General features: G+C 35.3%; 3 protein-coding genes across 3 annotated transcripts; 1 reads left to right on the plus strand and 2 right to left on the minus strand.

Annotated features, from left to right (window-relative positions):
- Nucleotides 1–573: 573 nt before the first annotated feature.
- F4813DRAFT_57017 (Aft1 HRA domain-containing protein) lies at nucleotides 574–2,525 on the minus strand. The gene is made up of 3 exons (XM_049248649.1): nucleotides 2,358–2,525; nucleotides 1,066–2,200; nucleotides 574–1,008 (listed from the first exon to the last, which is right to left on the minus strand). The coding sequence occupies exons 1-3, from the start codon at nucleotides 2,398–2,400 to the stop codon at nucleotides 693–695; spliced, it is 1,494 nt and encodes a 497-aa protein (XP_049100158.1). The 5' UTR covers nucleotides 2,401–2,525; the 3' UTR covers nucleotides 574–692.
- Nucleotides 2,526–3,408: 883 nt separating this feature from the next.
- F4813DRAFT_357703 (uncharacterized protein) lies at nucleotides 3,409–4,079 on the minus strand. Its single transcript, XM_049243148.1, has one exon. It carries the CDS (start codon nucleotides 3,930–3,932, stop codon nucleotides 3,720–3,722), a length of 213 nt encoding a protein of 70 aa, XP_049100159.1. The 5' UTR covers nucleotides 3,933–4,079; the 3' UTR covers nucleotides 3,409–3,719.
- A 3,582-nt stretch (nucleotides 4,080–7,661) lies between these two features.
- On the plus strand, nucleotides 7,662–9,840 carry F4813DRAFT_357707 (FabD/lysophospholipase-like protein). Its single transcript, XM_049243149.1, has 4 exons — nucleotides 7,662–8,225; nucleotides 8,294–8,432; nucleotides 8,482–8,745; nucleotides 8,800–9,840. The coding sequence occupies exons 1-4, from the start codon at nucleotides 8,195–8,197 to the stop codon at nucleotides 9,602–9,604; spliced, it is 1,239 nt and encodes a 412-aa protein (XP_049100160.1). The 5' UTR covers nucleotides 7,662–8,194; the 3' UTR covers nucleotides 9,605–9,840.
- Nucleotides 9,841–16,395: the final 6,555 nt, after the last annotated feature.

Genomic DNA, 16,395 nt, shown 5'->3' on the forward strand with positions numbered 1-16,395 from the left:
GTATATTTCTCCCCCGGTCATGTAAACCCTAAGAATCTTATCGCACTATAATAATCATTGATAATTGCGTCGTTTGTTAATAGCCTGCGTGTATCGGCTAGCTAATATAAGCGGTCGAAAAATATGAAGACCAAGTAACTCCCGAGGAAGACGAAGATGGCCGAAAAGCCCTAGTTGCCGCCTGTATCCTCCTCAACGCCCCCCGAGAGATAGTATAATAAAGCAATTCCGACCCTCCCAGAACACCGTTTTTAATGTGTATACCCAGCCAGATACGTACGTACATATATCAATATCAACCGACAACATGGCGAAGCTGTAGGCCTATACGTCTCACAACATTAGCTACAGACGCGCCACAATGCAGCCATAACCTTAGCGCCCTATCGTGCTCTCATGACTATCGAATGTTATTACAGACATCAGAGTTAACAAGCGAGCGCCTCCCTAGCTAGGAACGCTCACTAAACCTCCTATGCCGTCAAGAGCAAGCGCGCCGAATATTTTCCCTACCTCCAGATACCATTAAAGGATGTTTAAAGATGATTAGCTAACCGCTTGATGGATGACCAAGATTTTGAAGCAACTGTTTGACTTTTACCACCCGAAACCTATACTCTTGATCATCGTTGCCGGTGTTAGCATCCAGGTAGCTCTGGATAGACTTGGTCATGGGGAGCGGCCTCGTCATCCTATGAGAAGCGCCGCTGTACTCCTTGTCCTGCCATCACAGGTTGGTTCGGGATAGGTGCTGCCATGCTGTAAGGGTTGATCTGCGGGTTGTACGTCTCCATGGCTTGTTGCATAAACGCTCCGTGTAATCCTTGTTGCTGTGTAACCGGACAGTCCTTATGAGCGAGTAACAAAGTCTTCAAGTTCACAACTTCTTCCCTCAGCTGAGAGATTTGCGCCGTCAAAGCGTCATTCTCACTACTAAACATTTCTACCTTATTTTGTAGATTGGCCAACCATTGCTTCTTACGTTGACGACATTTCAAAGCGGCAACCCTTGATAAATCTTGTTAGCAAAGCATTTGGAGCGGTAGCAGATACAAGTGGACATACCTATTACGTTCGAGGAAATTCTTTCGCTTTTCCTCGTCAGTCATCTTCGACTTCGTGTGAGAACCATTAAGGTCTTTCTCGTCATCGTCTTCGTCCGAAGAATTGTCGTTGCTATTAATTGATGATGCCGTTTTGGGCTTCTTATTAACAGGCTGCTTGGCAGGTGCATCATCAGCTTTACGTCGTCCGTTTGTAGCAGCAGCTCCAATGCCACGTTTCCCCTTCCCTCTGTTACTTGGTTTTGTGTCATTATCTTCCGACATACCACTGGCCGCCTCACTGACTCCTCTCATAGGGGAAGATGCCGTCGCACCATTGCCGTTCATGTGAGGAGAAGTAGTGGCTGTAGGCTGGGCTGGCGGCGGTGGAGCCGGGTGAGCATGAACCGGCTGGCTGCCACCAACTGGATATTGTGTTTGGGTTCCGTTTCGACCCTGCGCACCTTGAGCTAGCATGAAAAGGCCATTAGCAGCATCATTATCATGAGGATCAAATGCGCCTGATGCTGGCTTAGCCTCTGTCTTAACTATGGCTCCGTTTGTCTCCGCCGGTTGGGAGGTTACGGGCTGGGGTTGCTGCTTGTCGCGGCTTGCCTTCGCCGCAGCTGCACTCATAGCGGTCCTGTGGAAGTCCAGCGTGCTAGGAGTTGCAGCGCCACTTGCTAATTGAGCAAAGAGAGCTTGCGAGCTGGGACTTGGGGCAGGGAACATAGAGCCACTCCCGCCCGGCGTTAGACCCGTCCGCAGAGAACTCTCGTTTGGGGTAAAACCACCGCGCAAAGTATGCGACGTATCACCAAAATAGTCATTCGCCGGGCCAGAAAGCATCGCTGGACTGAGCGGTCCCGTCCTAAGGGAGCCACCTCCCCAGTTGAACGGCGTGTTTCCGTTCCCGGGCAACAATGACGACGGCGAGGTTAAGGCCGCCACGCTGGGCAACTTGGTACCACCAGGGGTTTCAACCGTGCCGCCCGTACCAAATGACTGCTCGAACGGATTAGGCTCAAGGCTCAAGTTACTCGAGAAGTAATCTTCGCCGGGCTTGGGCGGAGGCGCGAGCGGGCGACCAGGTTCGTTGTTGTGACTGTTGGCGGCTCCCTCCGACTTGACTTCGGGTTTCTTGTCGCCGTTAGATTCTACAAATGACGATAAGTCGTTAGCAATGACGTCCGTGTGAGCGCATACCAATTGCACGCGCGAGGGGGGGCTGATTGTTGTTTAAGCGACAACGGCACGGAAGCAATGACCGGTGGAGGTCGGTGCGAGAAACGGTTAAACAATCGGCAAGCATACCTGACAAAGAATTATCTGACGATTTGGTTTCGGTCGGGGCCATTGTGACGACGATGACGAAGTCGTTTTTATGGCGCTGGGCGTGCAAGTACGTAGGTGGGCGTTTGGGGGAAGAAATATGATGTAACGATACGCCTGACGCACAACACTGACACTGACTTGGGGAGGCAGCTTGCAAAAGGAAAAATAAAAAAACGGTAAACTACCTCTGGGTGGGAATTAGGTGCGAGCGCGGGCCGCAACCTAGGGTATCGTGGCAATTAGTTGATGAATGAGTGACGGTATAGGCTAGACTAGCAAGTTATCACGTAGTTATTACTACAAGGGGGGGCCCGTTGTTGCTGTTGTGCTGTGTTTTGAGTGTGTATATTGGTATTGACGCAGATAGTTCGAAGTGATAAGTTGCAGGTGTGTCGAGGAGATGTTGGCGATGAGGTCATGAGGGAAGAAGTGACATAAGGGGTGGTTTTTGGGAGAAAAGGCAAGCACAGCAGACGTAAAAGCCCCCCGAAAAATGCTTGGAGCCGAAGGTGGACAAGGCCCGCACTAGACATGGATTGATCGTCCAATGGTCGTGTGGAAGGCGTGATCGAAGATCCCCAAGTACCCCGTACAGTGCGGCCACGCTAACTTATTCCCTGCAGTTCCCTGTCGCTCTCGCTCATGTTGTTAATGTTGGTTTAGCATTCTGATTCTGCTAGGCCTGCTAGGTTTATTACATACATGCACTTAACCTAGGTGTTTAGGTCTGTTTGGGTAGCCTGCACATAAGCCTGCTAGTATATAATTTATGTATGTATGTATGTAGAAGCCAGCACTAAAACACGTATTATTCAAGCAGTCAGGCAGTTAAGTCAAAATTAAACCAATTGTGGTACGAAATACGTACGATACTGAAAATACTGAAGAGAAGACGGTGATTCGTCCGGTTACTGTTTACTAAACGGGGCAAACCACTCCATTTTGCCTCTTTGACCCGACGGACCCCAGCCCGAATCACAACGACCTGACTTTGGATTGGACGTCTGGACGTCTGGATGTTAAGGAAAACATACGAGATAGGTACAGGTGGCATACCGTATACCGTTTATTAACAGAAAAGCAAATTGGCCATATTTTTTCTCTTCTCTTCCCCATGCTCAGGTTGTTTTTGCGTACATAAAACTCCAGACTAATAGTTGTATTACTCTTTTAAATAGAAACAATACAACATAATTATAAAATGACATCGTCATCAGTTCTAAATGTTATCTTTAATATTTCCCTGTTTGCTAAAGTTTACACCAGAAAAGTTATTTACTTTGAAAAACGAACAGAGTGTTAATAGGTGGTAGATAACAGTTTTAAATCTGTAGGTACTTGTCATAGTACATATAATAGTACATATAATACATGTTGGGCATGCGTATGGGCATGCGCAATTGGTTCAAATTGTAAGGATATATTCGAAGCAAACTTCTTGGCGCAAGGTGATGGGCATGGAGTTAAGGATGAAGATTTCAAGACTTGAATTACAAAGCAGATTTGTGAGATCGCGATCAAGGGCCAACAAAAATTCGATAAATTCGATAACATAGATAGAATAAAAGCCAAGGACAAGCGGGAGAGACCTTAAAAGGATGTCTTAATAATGGGAGGCTCGAATTTCGATACTAAGGGAGAAAGACAAGTCTCGAGTCGTCCCGTCCCTCCATACGTTACATATGTATCTCCTACGTAGTCTACCTTCGAATACTTGACTCTCCAATTACGCTAGTTGAAATGCGGCAGGCCATCCACACCTACATATCCTACCCATACCAGAACGTTTTGGGGGGTGGCGAAAAAAAAAAAAAGAATGGCTGTTCTCCAGCCTTTCTTCAAATCAAATATCCCGGCCGAAATGCAATGCCCTGGTCGTATTTTACCTTTCTCATACGTGCCCCATTCGCGTCTGGCAAATTGGAAAGCAGCATTCGAGGGAGGCTCCGCGGGAGAAAAAAAATAATGTCGTATACGTACATGGAAGACGAAATGAAAGATTAACTGTCTAGCTGATGTAGAAGTTATTAGGTCAAGTTTTTTTTTTTTTTTTTTTTTTTTTTTAGTTCATCTGTTTGGAAATATTTAATCCGCGAACGCGACTTACAAGTTCAAATTACTATGTTTAACCTTCTTTTTCTATCCACGTTTTCTTTCCGCCTTCGCGTAGAATTTCGAGGATAACGGTCAGACAGTTATGTCTTAGCGTCTCAAGGATAAGCTAGAAAAAAATAAAAGGAAGTGTGGAAAAGGTGGTCAGGGCGGGAAATTCGCAACAAATTACGTCACTCCCTCCAAGTACCACGCCCAGTGTAAGCTGGCTCTTGGCAAACTGTATTTCTTTTTCCTTTTTCCTTTTTCCTTTTTCCCTTTTTTTTTTTTCTATTCGCGTCTTACCTCCTCCCGAACACTCTCCCCCTGGCTTTCCCAACTTTGATAATACGTACCTTCGTATACACATTCAACCTAGAAGCCCGTTGTAACATTTCGTTATCTTAGTTCTTTCGTGATTGTTCCACTGCCCAGATCCAAGATCGTGGGTTGACTTATCACGTACATGGAGATCCCGTGTTATCAAAAGCCTACATACTACATAAACAAAAGCTCGAGCCGGCACGTACAATTCTTTCCATTGGTACTATAACTATACGATCTTCGCATGCATAGTTTCCTATTTTATCTTCAGCTTTTGTACAACAGATAGAATTTCTATTCCTGTCGCTTCTTATATTCCTACACGTGTGCATTACCTGGGTAGGTACCTAAAGTAGTGAGATTCTTAAATTCTCCTCTTTTTGTTTGTGCAGTTGGCAGTTAAGAATCCGTGCCTTCTGCAATGACGCAAGTTTTACGGCATCAACGAAATGGGATTCCCCGCTCTGTCCGCCTCGTGTCACCACTGAAATCGAGGCGTTTACATAGTATGTCCATATTTACCCTTTGAAATAAGGTGTATAATATGCAGTATACATGTGTATATTGTATATTACCTATGCATTAGGTACTCTTAAGCTATGCCCCTTTTTCCAAAGTCTACCTTCCCGCTCTATTATTAACAACATCACCACCAATATTTTATTAGACCTTGTAATCTTCTTTACTGCGTCTTACCCCAACATTTCGGCGTCAACCCGCTAAGGTGACATCCTAAACGCGCTTCGCTCTGCCGGTAATTCGCCTCGCCTCCATATCTCTCTCACCCTTAGACACGGTAGTATTTAAGTCATTACGCACCTAGACAGCGTTTAAATACATTAGGGTCGCACTACGTACTACCGGTCTCCTCGGCAGTCAACTCCGGGTAAAGCTACTGTAAAGCCCATTCGGAAATTGTCCAAAAAAAGGCCATCCAGGTTTTGACTAGTGCAGCCAATCAACTAAAGAAAGCTTAATTGGCGTTCTGTCGACTTGTCCCGAGTCGGAAATTTGAGACCCAGACGAGTTACCGAGTCAGGCTAACTAACAAAGCCAATTATATTGCCTAACCTACGTAATATATTCAGTATTGTGAACTTGTCTGTATTATAAAAGTGTGTATTGTTGTTTCTCTCAAGGACTAAAGGACCGCCATTGCTCATGGTACAATAGAGCCTCATTATTACCTTACTTCCTACAACTAGCAGTAAGGATTATTATACAGTTGAAGATCTCACCGGTCTGTATAGAATAGTAAGTAACTTACTTGGAGCTTATATTAAAGTTGGAGTCTCTGCATGTAACTCTAATGCATGCATCTGAACGCGAATCAAGCATATGCCACCTCACTTGGCCGTCTTGGTAATACATTAACTCGCTTTCTACTTTTGTAAGATACTAGGGTACCCTCTTGTAGTTCCTCTGGTAATTTTGTCATAACCTACCTTACTCCCATCTTCTACGTATTTGCTTTTGGGATATAGAAATACATGATAGTATTTCAGACGGTTAAGCGTACTGCATGTTCATTTACAAGCGCACGAACGCTTGCCGATCAGCACAGTAGATAGACACACATTTTTACTAGCAGAATGTTGAAGTTACCGTTCCCAGCCAGAGCAGCGTAACTGGGATTGGCGGCAGATCATACCCTATTATTGACCAGGGGCTTATAAAGCGGTAAGACCTGGGAATGGGGATAGTGTCTGGTTAGTAGGACTTGTTGCTATGTAGTGGACATTGAGGGTATTAGGGCTGCTGCATAAGCCGCCTGGGAGGCCGACGTCATCAATAGGATTTTAATCCTTGGGAAGTTCACTAAGATCAAAAGTCCTAAGTAGCCATAACTGAGAAACAAGCCATTCAGCTCCTTATAATATATGCCGTATGGTGGATTTTTCGATATTACCCTTATTCCTAATACAGATGATAGGTTGCGGGGATAAATGTTCAAGACAAGCTTATTGCCCATCCAAAGACTCTAACCTAGCCACAAGTTAAGATAAATACCTACATAACAGGTACCTAATATAGTAATATTGTAAACACCTTTGGGAAAACATAAGGACCTTACGAAAGTTATCGGTGCTTCGGATAGAATTGTAGTTTCTCAAAGATCAAGTATCATTTGATGATTGTGCAACTTCATTTTCCTTAATATACATTTTTTAATTCAGCAATAATAGGAGATATTGTGTTATTTCTAGGATAAAAGAGTCAGTTTTATATCATGTGTGAGACTCTTTTTATTTGTTCTTATACTTTATTAATAAACACCAACCATATACCCCTTATTGATATTCTTAAGCTGAGTGTTTATTTTATTTTTATCTTTTGATCAGGTACTCGTGTATAATCCAATTGTTGGAATATGGGGAATAGCCAATTATGTAAGCTAGTCACGTGCCACCACGTGCGTGGGGCTAAGCCTAAAAGGGTTTACCTTTTAGGCTAACCCACACACACACAACTCAAACAACAAGCAACAACAGATCGTGATAGCCTCATTTCAGTACCGTGTGTTCCCTTTCCTTTGCCGTACGCTTATTGGTGTACACCTAATCCTTACCTAATTATTACCTTATACCTGGTCCTTCCTACACCAATACCAGAGATATAGCGTGTGAAAAGCGTGCTCTACGGGCCGTGTTCGATGTTAACTAGTTAGATCACAATATCTTAACCTTCAATTATATCAATATAAGAGATGTTGAAATGTTTTATATTACGATTTCATGATGACTCTTCTAGCTTGTGTTCTATATTAATTTTATAACATAATTCATTTTTAGATCAAGCAATTGATATAGATAGGTACCTAGATATCGTGCAAACTATGATGTGTTAAACATCATAATGCGCGCATAGATGTAACACTATACCTCTTAAGATCCCAAAGCATAATATATACCCGCATTGAGACGAGGTGTATACTCGAATTATCAAGTTGTTTAAACCCATTAATTATTTTACTGTCGTGGATTACGCTTGACTAGCCCCAACTTATACTCTTGAGTGTTCGTATAGAATAGAGGACGACTCTACCCCCCCTATTTAGCCCATGTATTTGTGGCCAGGAGTCGAATTAGTCATCTTGAATGCTAAAAAAGTTACCCACCCAATCTATTGACCTCCTAGACCCAATCGCTTATTATATAGAGGCAGTGCGGTGGTATTGCATTAAAAGGGCATATTGTCTCTCCTCCTGTTCGTCCCCAAGATTGGCACAATAGCCTGATACAACATGTAAGAAACCTGATATTTGCAGATGCGCCCAGCAGGATTGAAGCCTAATGAGCCTTACCATGATTTAAGAAGAAGCTTTATCTTATACACCACCCTGGATTTTCTAATACAAGGCATCTATGCCTAAGGGATACCTATCTGATTCAATATAGATTATGGCGTCTCCTTTGAGAATCTTATCGCTTGGTAAGAGTTCCATATTCGCACTATGATGTACCAAAGTACCTGGATATTTATCGAGCTTACAATACTAGATGGAGGTGGAATCCGTGGGCTGTCAAGCATCCTGATACTTCAGGAAGTAATGGAAAACATCCGCCGAATCTATAATTTACAACAAGTTCCCAGGCCGTGCGAATATTTTGACCTTATTGGAGGAACAAGCACAGGAGGGTAGTATGACTCAATATTAAAGGCAGACTTGTACTGACTTTGGCAATAGAATCATTGCAATAATGCTTGGACGACTTGGTATGACAGTTGAGGACTGTATTAACGCTTATAAAAGTCTGGCGAAGGAAGCCTTTACACCTAAGCGGCGCTTAATACATCTGCCTCTACCTCCTACTGGGATTTATTCTGCCAAAGCTCTCGAGAGGGCTATAGAGGCAGTTGTGAAAGCTCAATGTAAAGATGAAGCGTGTGTCACTCGGGGGGCTTGCTCCCATGATGATGTTCTTTTCCGGAATGATGCTTGTGTAAAGACGTACGCCTTTTTATGGATGAATCTCTTCGACTTGGGCTGACAGGTCCTATATAGTGCGGTGCTGGCAATAACTAAGGAGAATGTTGATGCGAGACCTACCCTCTTCAAAACATACGACAACACAAGCGGGTTTCGGGACTGCACGATCTGGGAAGTGGCTCGCGCAACTTCGGCAGCATCAACCTTCTTTAAATCTATTCGGTGTGGTCGAGATAATATTGAGTTCATCGATGCCGCCTTCGGTTATAACAACCCGTGCGAGGTTCTCATGGAGGAAGCTCAGAAGCAATTTCCCGGAGACCGTCAAATGTATGTTCTTAGTATTGGCACAGGTCTCGGCTCGGTTGCCACCATCAAAGACACACGGACGTCGATACTAAAGGCTCTGAAGTCCATCTCAACAGCATCTAAGAAAGTGGCGGATAGGCTAGACGAGAGGTATAAAAATACGGGCCGGTATTATCGGTTCAATGTGGATCGAGGTCTCGAAGACGTTACGCTCGCAGACTGGGATAAGGCCAGCAAAATCTCGGCACACACACACAATTACTTACTGGAGAAACAGAGGGACATTATTCAATGTGCTAAGGTAATCTTTTCAGCTAGTTGTGGCATGAATGATGCTGCCGACGAACAATTTGGTCCAGAGCCTTATGTTGTTGACGGGCAAAGCGGGCAAGACGAGCGAGACTGGGATAGCTCAGAAGCAACCAACTATGGTATATCCATTGCTCGAAATGTCGTGTCACAAGATGCAGAACAGCGCAATAGTATTCGGGTAGGGGCTGGTACAAAAGCACGAATATTAAGGAATACTTGCAGCGACGGAAGCCGACAATGGAACATGATTAGTATCTAACTGAAGCAGGATTGGGCTAGGTATACAAAATAATGCCTCAGGTGTTATGTGCTTACATAGGTACCTAAGGCACATATAGGCCCTGGCCAAAATACCTACCGGTGCCACGCTTGAAAAAATACCTGTCAGATTAGTCAGCCATGTTAGGTAACCTGAAAATCCCTAGCCTCATGTAAAATAGCGGTGTAATATACGTTTCTACAATTTTATTTCAATTAATTAAATTATTAAAAATATAATAAATTAAACCTTATATAATACTTATTTAATATGTATTAATTATGTAATAATTAAAAATTTTATATATTTAAATTATATAAGCTTTAAAGATAAAATTTTAATTAATATTATATAATATAATACGTACGCGTTAAAATAAATTTTAAATAAATTATTATTTACTTATTATTTTATTATAAAATTTACTATATTATTATTAAATCTTAAACTTAAATATTTTAATAATTAAAATATATAAAATAAAACGTTTATATTATTTATTTAAAATTATTAATTTTAAAAATAAATAAACTTTAATAATATTAATATATATAAGAAATTTAAGATTTAATTTAAACCTTTTCTTTAAATATCTTAAATTTAAAATTATAAAAAACTATTTAATTTATTTAAATTTTAATCGGGAGTAATAATAAAAGCGGGAATTTTATTAAAAAATTAACCGTTAATAATATTAACTTTAAATAATTAATTTTTTCCTTTTTAAACGATATAAAAAATAATTAAAACCTTATAAAAATTTTATTTAAAAGAATTAAACGTATATATATACATTAAAAATAAATATAATTAATAAAAAAATTAATTAAATTAAAATAATTAATTATTTAAACCGTATTAAAACTTTATTTTAAAATTATATAACAATTTAAATATATAATTTAAAATACGTATAAAATCTTAAAAAATTACTTAAATATATGCATATTAAAATATAATGAACTGGTATGGTGTTATATTGTCAAAAGCAAGGGTATTATTATGTAATCTTAAGTCATAGGCCATATAAAGGTCTAATATTCGTTATATTCTTTTGATTAAATAGCTACGATTATCACTATTCAGTTATATATTCAATATAAATATATTTGTTATTTTCCCATATTTACAGTTTATGGCCCTATTTTACATATTTATCTTATTGAACAGGAGTTAGTATCTCTTACAGAGTATGGCATATCACTTCAACGTCTAGATCCTCGTGAAAGGCCTTAAACAACTGATAATAGCACTATACTCTAGAAGAACTATAAGGATCTATTAATTGGATAGAATATATAAGATAAATACGCAAAATAGGACCATAAGCTGTAAATATAAGAAAATAACAAATGTGTCTATATTAAATGTATAATTAAATAATAATAATCGTAGTTATTTAATTAGAAGAATACAACGAATATTAGACTTTTATATGGCTTATAACTTAAGATTACATAATAATACCCTTGCTCTTGGCGATGTAGCACCACACCAGTTCAATACCGCTATTTTACATAAGATTAAAGATTTTTAAATCACTTAACATGGTTAATTAATTTAATAATATCTTTCCCCACTCGGGGGAACCCCTTTTCTTTTACTTTATAACAACCAATTAAAACACGATCGTTATTTACATTCCCTTTTATATTATTACGTAATACACAGTTAATTTAACACCGTAATTATTATTTTTAATTTTTAATTATATAAATAATAATTAAAAATTATATTAATTTACTTATTAATAATTAATATAAAATTTATAATTTTATAATTATTTATTTTTATTAAATAATAATTAAAAATTAATTTTATATTAAAAAATTTATTAATATAACGTAATATATATTTTATTTAATATTTTATTTTAAATATACCGTATACTTCGCATTTAACCGTTATAAATCCTTTAATTTTTACTTTTTTATTAATATTAATTAAATGTTTTAAAACTTAAAACTTTAAATACTTTAATTTTAAATATTAATAAAAAATAATTATAATATTTAAAGTTTTTATAAACTTTAAATTTAAAACGTTATAATATATATAAAAAATAACTTTTAAAACCTTATAAAAGATATTTTTAAATATAAATTAATTATAATAATTAATAAATTTAACCATAATAATATTATTTAATTATTTTAAATAAATAAAATTATTACGTATATTTTATTAATAACTTTATTTTCGTAATTATTTTAAAAATATAAAATTATATTTATTAACTTTATTTTAATAAATCTTTTTAAATATTAAATATAAATATTTATTTTATTATAATTTATAATTTTAACTTTATTATTATTTATTATAATATAATTATTTAATAATATTAAACAAGACTTAAACGTCTTAGCCTTGGATCAAGCCTTATTAAACCTGATATCAAGGACTTTTTAGATGATGAAAATGATGAAAGAAAGGAATGACTTGTATTAAAAGTGGATGATACTATGTAAAATGGGTGTGTGCGACCATAAATGGTACTTATACTAAGAATATGATCACATGATCAAGGTCAAGGTCACCTGATACACCAGCACCAGTTCAATATTATTTTAAAATTAATAAATTAAAACATTTTATTAAATATATAAATAATAATTTTTAAATTTAATATTATTAAATTTTTTAATAAATATTAAATAATATTAAAAATAATAATATAAGTTAATATTATAAAAACTACACCTTTTTCCGTAATAATTATATATTTATTTAATTAATTATTTTTATTTTTTATTTCTTAAATTTTTATTTCCTTTTTTAAAATTTTTATTTTAATTATTAAATCGGAATTAATTTTTAAAATTAACTTTATTAAAATAACATTTACTTTTTTAAACTTAAAATATTTAAGCCTTTTATTTTTAAATATATAAAAATAATTTTTAATATTATAAAAATTTTAATAAACTTTATATATAACATTATAATTATAATTTTAATATTTATAAAATTAATTTAAATTAATATTAATTTTTTTATATTTATTAAAATTACTTTATTATTTTTTAAAGGTTTTTATAAACTATAATAATTTTTTTTAACAATTAAATTCACTTTTTTAATTAATATTTTCATTTTTATCAATGTTATAAATTAACTCGAAAATACTTTTAACTATTTTTTTTAACGTTTTTAAAAATTTATATATATTTTTATAACGTTATAATTACCTTTTAAAATATTAAAGTTTTATTATATATTTTTTTATAAAAAATAATATTTTAAATAATTATTTAATCCATTAATATAAATTTTAAAACTAATGTTAATATATAAAACTACTTTTAAAAATCTTTAATAATAATTAATTTTAAATATTTAATCTTAATAAATATAATAAATTAATTAATTATTTAAACTTTTTAATTTTTAAATACCTTTATAAATAATGTTATAACTTTTATATAATCATTTTAAATTTTATGTTTTAATACGTATATATTTAAATGATTTTTTAAAATATTATATATATTTTAAATTATATATTTAAATTATTATATAATTTTAAAATAAAATTTTAATACGGTTTAAATAATTAATTATATTCGTTTTTAATATATATATATACATTTAATACCTTTAAATAAAACTTTTATAAAACCTTAATTATTTCTTATATTATTTAAAAAAAAACTAATTATTTAAAATTAATATTATTAATAATTAACCTTTTAATAAAGTTCCCGCTTTCGTCGTTATTCCCGATTAAGATTTAAATAAATTAAATAATTTTCGTAATTTTAAATTTAAAACATTTAAAAAAAAACTTAAATTAAATTTTAAATTCCTTATATATATTAATATATTAAAGTTAAAAACGACGCCGTAATCGCTTTTAAATAATTACGCTTTATATATTATATAACTGTTGGTAGGTACGTACGTATGGTAAAAGCAATAAACAAGGTAACAATAAACAATAGTGTTGAGACTGGTGTATAATGAGTGTCTAAGGAGGGAAGAATCTATCTGAGGCTAGCTAAGTATAGCATGTTCTTATATTCCAATAATAATGGATACCCGACCCCTTTATCCAGTAAAGTCGGGTATCTTATCTCTTCCTCCCTTATCTACGATAAGGGCACCTTATCATTAGTAAGGTGCCTTTATGTCAGTGTCACACGACCATCATTATTATAAACTTATTAAAATATACCAATTATATTATATCTTTAATTCTAATAAAAAGAAATTTATTATAACTTATTAAATAATATAAAAAAACATTTAACCAAATATAATATACTAATTAATTAAAAAATTATAGAAATTTATTTTAAAAATTAAAATAAGTTATTAAATTACTAATTTATATTTTAAAAAGTTTTTAATATTATCCCAATTTTTCTAAATTTTATTTTTAACTTAAAAAAATTTAATTTTATTAAAAATATAACCTTAATCCTTTTAATAACGCCTTTAAATTTATAAGATATTAATATTTTAACTAAAAAACTATTTAAAATCAATATAATATTTATTAAATCTGTAATAAGACTTTTATTTAATAAAATTAATAAAACCTTTAATAAAATTATTATAAAATTAATCATAATAAAGACCTGCGTTAAATATTTAAAAAAGATATTAATAAATACAAAACCGTAAAAACGGCATAAAATATTACCTAATTTAAATTTAATATTTATAAATATTAAAATTATTATAAAAAAAAAAGAATAATTAAAAGTTTAAAAATCAAATAATATAATTATAATTAATAATTTTAATATTAATTTGGAAAATAAAACCTTATTAATTAAATTAATAATAAAAAACTATATTATTATTAAAATATAATAAATTATAAATTAATTAAATTTAATTTAATTAAATAACATTAAATTAAAATTAAGATATTTATTTTGAAGGTTTAAAAATTTAAGGTAGTCTCTACTAGGGTGGCCCCCGTAAGGATGCTTTGACTTACTTGATATCCTTACATTTTAAGCATTAATTAAAAGAGATTGATTAAAATAACTGCTATATATAATATTATTTAGTGCTCAGGATCCAGATCAGTAACATATTTAAATAATCAGTTTACCATGCAAAAAGGAATGATGGGAAGTAATAGGAAATAAAATACGGCCAAATAATTATAGAGCAACCATTGAGGTTCCCAAGAAAATAAATTTCAAGTCTTTAAATTCACATACTTCAATACTAAACCTACAGCAATTACATTAACACAGCCAAGATCATCTTATCACAACATGGTCTTAGAAGATGTGAAAATAACATTGTTATTTCGCAAGGAACTCTAGCCTAGCTTATGGAAGCCCATGGCTACACATGCCAATTATCCTTTATTTTAAATTTCTCATCTAAAATCTTAACGCATCTATCAATGTAGGTTGTAGTTATCCAGCTTCCTATTTGTATGCAATAAACAATATCTTCTGTAGCCTCAAAGCTTACAGGGAGGCTTTACAAGTATAAATATGCCTAAACACACTGCTACACACTCATATATCTGGCACTTGGATATGTCTGATCATACATATTATATGCCAGTTTATTCCTTTACGCAACCGGTAGCATGCGTGCTCGTCTACCTCTTAAAGGCTCATAAAAGAGGTCCAGTAGCACAACAACACGCAGTAAAGACGGATCCAGAGTTCATTTGTACGGTTTTAAGTAACAGCCATCTTTTACAAGGTAGATAGAATATGTAGAAAAAGAAAAAGAAAAAATACACGTTTGCTCGTAACATGTGTATGCCTGCTGGTCTAGAATAATGAGGGCTCTGGCACAATACATTTCATCCAAGCTGATGATCCTAGGGGAAATTTGGCACTCACAAGATCTTACAATTTATCTGATAATTTACAATTCTCCCAATATTTAAGTTCTGTGATATTAAATATACCGGATATGACTAAATCATTAATCTCCAGCTTAATCCCCGTACAAGATCCCTAGACTACTAAAATTCCTGGGACGAAACCCTCCCAGCTATATCAATGGTCCTGGCCCAGACATCGATAATTTTCTAAGCTTTAACGGAGATGCGTTTTACGTCGTGCTTACATCCTCATGCTTCGTACTATCCCTGCGTAGGTAATATTTACATTACCGTCCTGTAATCTAGTAGCATTGATAGTTCCGCTGCTAGACGATCTTAAGGTATCCAAAGCATCTGTGAAAGCTGGATCGTTTGTTTATGAGCTACCTTTATAAAGACAAGCCATGTTAAAGCAGTGCCTCTAATCCACATGCTGTACTACAAGCGTACCTAAGTAATCGTAGGATAATAAACATATCCCATAGCTGAATTAAGAAGGCGGGTCACTGCTTAGTCGTCAGGCACGCCAGGTCCTATCATCTATTGTCCCTAACAACCACTCACAGGCATCGATTTCTGCTCATTCTACTAAGGACAGACACAAGACGGCATATCCACGATGCTCCACGTTTAGAGCACCAATGGTTGGCCGGTCATATGTTCCTGTCTCCACGCCCCTGTCCCTAATAGCATTCACTGCCTACCCCTAGGGCTCTCGCCTTGTGTTATTGTTCGTGAGACCAAGCTCCCCTCTTTCCCTAGCAAGCTCTACTAGCACAAGGCAGCGCAGTTGAAGCGGAAGTACCCCCTCTTCTAAGCGGTCCAAGTGTCTGCTTGCACAGCAGTTACCAGGGCGAATAGTTTCTAGAGCAGAACTTCTAGAGCAGAATCTCTCGAGCAAGAGGTAAACTTGCTCACACAAAAAATGGGGGGGGGGGGGGGGGGGGGGGGGGGGGGGGGGGGGGGGGGGGGGGGGGGGCGG

This window comes from Daldinia decipiens (genome assembly GCF_022478715.1).
Source record: "Daldinia decipiens strain CBS 113046 unplaced genomic scaffold F4813scaffold_14, whole genome shotgun sequence".
Taxonomy (NCBI): Eukaryota; Fungi; Ascomycota; class Sordariomycetes; order Xylariales; family Hypoxylaceae; genus Daldinia; species Daldinia decipiens.

Coding starts and splice junctions, on each gene's coding strand:
- F4813DRAFT_57017 (XM_049248649.1), bottom strand. CDS start 2,400: ATGGCCCCGACCGAAACCAAATCGTCAGATAATTCTTTGTCAG. Junction 2,201..2,357: donor GTCAGATAATTCTTTGTCAG/GTATGCTTGCCG, acceptor CGTCATTTGTAG/AATCTAACGGCGACAAGAAA. Junction 1,009..1,065: donor AATTTCCTCGAACGTAATAG/GTATGTCCACTT, acceptor AGATTTATCAAG/GGTTGCCGCTTTGAAATGTC.
- F4813DRAFT_357703 (XM_049243148.1), bottom strand. CDS start 3,932: ATGTTATCGAATTTATCGAATTTTTGTTGGCCCTTGATCGCGATCTCA.
- F4813DRAFT_357707 (XM_049243149.1), top strand. CDS start 8,195: ATGGCGTCTCCTTTGAGAATCTTATCGCTTG. Junction 8,433..8,481: donor GGAGGAACAAGCACAGGAGG/GTAGTATGACTC, acceptor CTTTGGCAATAG/AATCATTGCAATAATGCTTG. Junction 8,746..8,799: donor AATGATGCTTGTGTAAAGAC/GTACGCCTTTTT, acceptor GGTCCTATATAG/TGCGGTGCTGGCAATAACTA.